At 37.7% G+C, this 6231-nt stretch overlaps 3 protein-coding genes across 3 annotated transcripts; all 3 read left to right on the forward strand.

Annotated features, from left to right (window-relative positions):
* The first annotated feature begins 828 nt into the window (after positions 1–828).
* LOC145580699 (uncharacterized) lies at positions 829–2775 on the forward strand. Its single transcript, XM_081637824.1, has 4 exons — positions 829–853; positions 1174–1233; positions 1321–2193; positions 2297–2775. The coding sequence occupies exons 1-4, from the start codon at positions 829–831 to the stop codon at positions 2773–2775; spliced, it is 1437 nt and encodes a 478-aa protein (XP_081493950.1).
* Positions 2776–2795: 20 nt separating this feature from the next.
* LOC145580700 (uncharacterized) lies at positions 2796–3608 on the forward strand. Its single transcript, XM_081637825.1, has one exon. The coding sequence runs from the start codon at positions 2796–2798 to the stop codon at positions 3606–3608; it is 813 nt and encodes a 270-aa protein (XP_081493951.1).
* A 1062-nt stretch (positions 3609–4670) lies between these two features.
* Positions 4671–5432, forward strand: LOC145580701 (uncharacterized). The gene has a single exon (XM_081637826.1). It carries the CDS (start codon positions 4671–4673, stop codon positions 5430–5432), a length of 762 nt encoding a protein of 253 aa, XP_081493952.1.
* The last annotated feature ends 799 nt before the right edge of the window (positions 5433–6231 follow it).

The raw sequence follows: 6231 nt of genomic DNA on the forward strand, positions 1-6231 counted from the left end.
CATTACAACCAAATTTCATAATCAAGCCATTAACATGAGCATCCTCATTAGATTCTTCTTTTGTATATTATCCCCACCATAGGTGACGAATTACTATATCACTCTCCATTTTCTCGCCTTCAACAATATCATTTTTCACATCTTCCTTAGCTATTCCAGCACCTTCACCATTAACAGTAATCACAACATCTTCATCACGTTCTGTGTTCAGCATTTTGGTCTTCCCTGCATGTACCACAGGCACAAACTCACTAGCATCACTTGCAACATTCTTTCTAACTCTTTTTCCTTCACCAAAACTCCTTATTTCCAAAATCTCATTTGACAGATCATCTAATTTCCTCTTTAGCTTGGTAATCCTCTTCCCTACATCAGAATGAATAGACATTGCATTAGGTAATTTGCCCTGTAAATTAGCTTCCCTTAGCTCTAGCACTCGAAGTCTAGCTTGAATATCACGCTTTTGCACTGCTGAAAATTTATCCCCATTTCCTCCCATATTTAATTTTTACTTTAAAAAAAAAAAACAAAACGTGTAAAATAATCAAAAGGTTTAGGCTAATTTACATTATTACTCTTACCATCTCCTTAAAAACTACAAATCACAATGGCCTTTTCCCTTTTATAATGAGTTGGCCTCCTGTCGTCTAAAATTGTAACTATCTTGTTAAATAGGGAAAACAAAGGCTAGGCAATATTTAACATATAGTTACTCAACAACAACGAAACCTATATTAGATGCTAAAAACTAAGAACATCAGAATCTTTTTTTGTAGCATGTGATTATTTCACATTTTTTTTTTAATTTTTAAAAGCTAAGAATTGAGAATGGGAGGAACTGCTTATTTCACAGGTTTATTTTAAAAGTAAGGTGCCAAGTATTTATTGCAAGAGAAAGAAAGTAATAAACACTTCAGTACTCATTGTCCATAAGGCAAAAGGTTGGCACATAAATACTATGTATAAGCAGTGACCACTAATTAATGCTAGCTTACCAACAAAACTATATAGAAACATAAAAATGAAACTTGGCTTAGTGAAATTTTTTTTACCTATAATAAACTTATCAATCAAATTATGAATAAGCATTTGTGTCTAATGATATACTGCCTGCTGAGTTAGTTCTTAATGGCTGAACTCTTAAAGATTGATTTCGAAATTCTCATGTCACAGAAGCAGCTACTGGTCCTTCTCAAAAGCGGGTGACGAAACAACCTACTGCTAAAAAAACAAGTAAGCTTTGCTGACCATATTTGCTTAAACTCTTGTTTTGCATTGTAACATACTAATAAATTGTTGCGGCGTTCACTGGATGGATAGCAGAACCCCCTGCTGCTATGGTTGGCCTAAAATTACCTGCTGCTTCTTTGAATCTCAAACCACCTCAGTATTGTAAGCACTGTAATGCAAAAAAATTCCAACACGAATCACTTCATTTCTGTTGTGGAAATGGATCTATTACATTAGTCACTAATGATTATCCTCCTGCATTATATAGACTTTTCACAACTGATGACGATGATGCACTGCACTTTAGACAATATATCCGTTTATATAATAACTTATTTGCATTTAGCTCTTTGGGTGGCAAATATGATTCAGATACAAAAAAAGGAATTTATGTCTTTAAACTGCATGGTCAAATTTATCATAACTTGCCTGATTTAATCCCTGGTGATGAAGGCCCTAAATATTTGCAACTTTATTTTTATGATGGCCAATTTGAAGCAGCTGCTAGGGCAGACTGCTTTAAACAAATCAGACAACATATTATCAACATACTTATGGAGGTGATGGAGCATAATCCATACGCTCGGTTTTTCAGATCTTTGAGAGAAATTGATATCCAGGAAGACACACAAATTGTCATTAACAAAAACACTGTTGTAGATCAGCGAGTTTATAATGCTCCTACAACAGATGAAGTAGCTGTAATCTGGCCTGATAATACATCGTCAAGCGAGTTGAAGAGCCCATACATTGTTGTAAGAGGAAGATCAAACGATTCTCATCGTATACACCATAATTACGGATGCTATGATCCTCTGCAGTACCCGCTCTTATTTCCTTATGGTGATTGTAGTTGGAGTCAAGGTATGACAAAAAACAACTGTGCATCTCAGGAGCAAATAAACTCAACTATGTCTTCTGCAATACATACAGAGGAAGATGTTCTTGAACAAGAAGCAAGCCGTAAGCTTCAAAACTCAGTAACAAATTTGCTTCTTTTAATCATAACTTTTTGCCCTTCACTATATGCCTTGCCTGACTTACATTGCAACTACACTGATTTCAGGCTTAGCAGATGCAAGCGGTAGTTCAGCTAGGCATATTTCGCCTCGTGAATATTATGCTTACAAGCTGCAGTCCCGTCCAAAAAACATGCTGCTCCGGGCAGGTTGGTGTCTTCAGCAATATATAGTCGATATGTATGTGAAAATCGAAAATACTCGACTAGACTTTTTCCGACACAATCAGCAGGCAATCAGAGCTAATTTGTACCAAGGGATCTTAGACTCAATTGAGAATGGTGAAACTAATCCCATAAATGTAGGGCGGCGAGTTATATTACCACCGACTTTTATTGGTGGTCCACGTGACATGAAGCGCCGTTACTTAAACGCAAGGGCTTTAGTGCAGCGCTTTGGTAAGCCTGATTTGTTTGTCACAATGACCTGCAATGCAAACTGGCAAGAGATCAAAGCAGAATTGGCTCCTGGGGAGGAGCTCAAAACCGACCAGATCTTGTTGCTCGTATTTTCCGGTCTAAACTGATCTGCTTGAAAAAGCAAATAATGAAGAAACATATCTTTGGAAAAGTTGCAGCTATGATATATGTGGTTGAATTTCAAAAATGGGGTCTTCCTCATGCACACTTCCTTATTATCTTAAAACCAAGTTGCAAAATCAAAAACCCATCAGATTTCGATCGCTTTGTCTCTGCAGAATTACCCCCCCATAGCTCTCCAACACTCCGGAAAATTGTAGTCCGGCATATGATGCATGGGCCATGTGGTGAAATTAATCCTGATTGTGCATGTATCACTACAAAGCACAATAGTCCTTTGTCTTGTAAATATGGCTATCCAAAAAATTTTTTGCAAGAAACAACCAACCACGATGATGGATATCCCATGAACAAAAGAAGGAATACGGGAGAAAGTGTCCAAATTCGGGGTGCAAGCCTTGATAACCGTTGGGTTATTCCATACAATTCATACCTTTCTATGTTATTTGATTGCCATTTGAATGTAGAAGTATGCTCATCTATTAAGGCTGTGAAGTATCTATACAAGTATGTCTACAAAGGCCATGACAGAGTTTCTTTCAATGTTGTTGGCAGAGAAAATAATTCTGAAGATGAAATAGAAAGGTTTCAGTCTGGTCGATGGGTGTCGCCATGTCAGGCAGCTTGGAGAATTTTTTCCTTTGATCTTTTTGAGATGCACCCTCCTGTGCAACAATTGGCCGTGCACTTGGAAAACATGCAAACAGTTCAGTTACGGGCTTATGAACAACTAGATTCTGCTGTTCTGAATGATCGTAGATCCAAAACTCAATTGACAGAATTTTTCAAGGAAAATGCAGCCTCTCCTCAAGGTACATGATACCTTTACAGTGAATTTATGGAGCACAACAGATGGGATGCCAGTAAGAAAGCATGGTTTCAGAGGCAAAATAAGAAACTTGTGGTTGGTCGGCTGGCAAGTGTTAAACCAGCAGAAGGAGAACGATTCTTCCTGCGACTACTACTGATAAATGTACGTAGTCCTAAATCATTTACTGATCTTCGAACTGTTAATGGATTACTTTGTGCCACTTTTCAAGAAGCAGCTATTAAAAGAGGTCTATGTGAGGAAGACAATGTAGTTCATGCATGTTTGGCTGAAGCAGCAGAAATTCACTTGCCAGCAGCCTTACGCCGCTTATTTGCAGCTGTTTGTGTATTCTGCACCCCCAGTGACCCCAATAGACTTTGGCAGCGATTCTATAATGATCTATCTGATGATTACAGACATGCCAATCCTCAGAATGAAGTCCGTGTTAGGTTGCAAACTATACAGTCAATCGAACGCCATTTAGAGTCTATGGGAAAGTCATTAGCTCATTTCCAACTTGACCACTTACATGAAGAGGTGCCAGAAGATCTCACCAGAACTAAAGACATCATTGATGCTTTAAATGCACCTATTCCTCAAGAGTGTATTGACTGTAGAGGAAAACTTAACTCAGCTCAACAAATTGCATTTAACAGAATTATTTCTCAAGTTGAATCAGGAAAGCCTAGTTGTTTCTTCGTTGACGGTCCTGGAGGAACTGGTAAAACATTTTTATACAATGCCTTATACGCAGAAGTGCGCATGGCAGGGAAGATTGTTCTCCCAACAGCAACATCAGGCATTGCTGCAGCAAACATACCTTCTGGGAGGACAACGCACTCGAGGTTTAAAATTCCTCTAGATTCAGAAACATCTCTTGCTTGTGACGTTCCTAAACAAGGCAGCTTAGCTGCTTTAATCAAAGAAACAGCTCTGATTATTTAGGATGAAGCTTCAATGGCGAAAAAAGAAAACATTGAATCAGTTGAGCTTTTGCTACGTGATCTTTGTGACTCAGAACAGTGATTTGGTGGGAAGGTTGTAGTATTTGGGGGAGATTTTAGGCAGGTTATGCCGGTTGTTCCTCGTAAAACTCAAAGAGAAGCTGTTGCAGCAAGCCTGGTAAACTCACATATCTGGCCTTGGCTAGAAAAGTTACACCTTACTGAAAACATCAGAGCAAGAGAGGATCTCCCATATGCATCATTTTTACTGAGTTTGGGCAATGGCCAGCTACAGTTTACTGGAAATGCTTATGTTCAGGTTCCTCCTCACATTGTGAGCTATTATCATGAAGGCGATGATCCTATCAATTACCTAGCTGCTACTGCATTCCCAGAGTTAGAGCATGCAACTTTTACACCAGATATCTTCGCAAAGAGGGCCATTCTCACACCATTAAATGATGCAGTTGACTCCATCAACACATTTCTCATTAATAAATTCCCAGGAAACCCTGTTGTTTACAAGAGCTATGATAGCATGCTAGATGATAACTGTGCAATTTACCCAACCGAGTTCCTAAACCAGCTTGCCCCTGGTGGTATGACTCCACATGAACTTGTTCTAAAAATAAACAGTCATGTAATATTGCTCAGAAATATTGATCTAGCAGATGGCTTGTGCAATGGAACACGTCTTATATGCAAGTCTTTCAGAAGGAATGTGATTGTTTGTTCTATAGCTACTGGTCATCGCCAAGGAGAACTTGTATTCATTCATCGTGTTAATCTCCGACCTCCATCATCAAAAAAATATCATATTCAGTTTGAGCGAATACAATTCCCTCTTAAGCTCAGCTTTGCAATGACAATAAACAAATCTCAAGGCTAGACATTAAGCCAAGTGATAGTTTACCTCCCACAGCCATGCTTTTCCCATGGACAGCTATATGTTGCACTATCAAGGGCAAAGAAATCAGATTAAGTGACTGTAATCACACCACAGCCTGCTGAGCACCACACATCACCGGTACTGAAAAACGTTATAGCGTACGATGTTTTGCAATTATCTGGCATACCATGATCTATCAATTTAAAGGTATAACTCCCTATCTACTAAATCTACCAGTTAATTTTCAGTTAATTATTCTCCATATCTTAACTAATATAATCTTAAACATGTTATAAATGCAGGTGAATGCGCTTTATATATCTTTGTAACTAAACGGACAAGGTTAATTGTTCTAAATCTTTGTAACGCCTTTTCGGTTAAGCACACATTTAGATTTTGTTGAAAGTGCAACTATTTATTACTAATTACTATGGTTATATTATGTACTATATTACTTATGTAACTTTTGCATGTAATTGTTTTATGCACTATTCAATTTACTTATGCCATCCTAGGTTTTCCAACCATATAGCCCAAAAAATTGTTTCTGATTTTATAAAAGGCAAATCTTATCTTTACATTTTGGATTACACCTTTACTTTTACAGTTGTATTGCAGTAAAACCTCATTCATTCTATTATCCACAAAATAAATGTCCTGATTTACTTTTCCTGCACACACCTTATTAACTGCTGGTCAATACTATGTTACACCTTAATCTACTAAAAAATTTAGAATTCCTACACAGCAGGTTCCCTGCCATTTTCTTACTTTATACACTTCATTATCTACTGGACAA

Source organism: Chenopodium album, chromosome 15 (assembly GCF_948465745.1).
Source record: "Chenopodium album chromosome 15, dcCheAlbu1.1, whole genome shotgun sequence".
Taxonomy (NCBI): Eukaryota; Viridiplantae; Streptophyta; class Magnoliopsida; order Caryophyllales; family Amaranthaceae; genus Chenopodium; species Chenopodium album.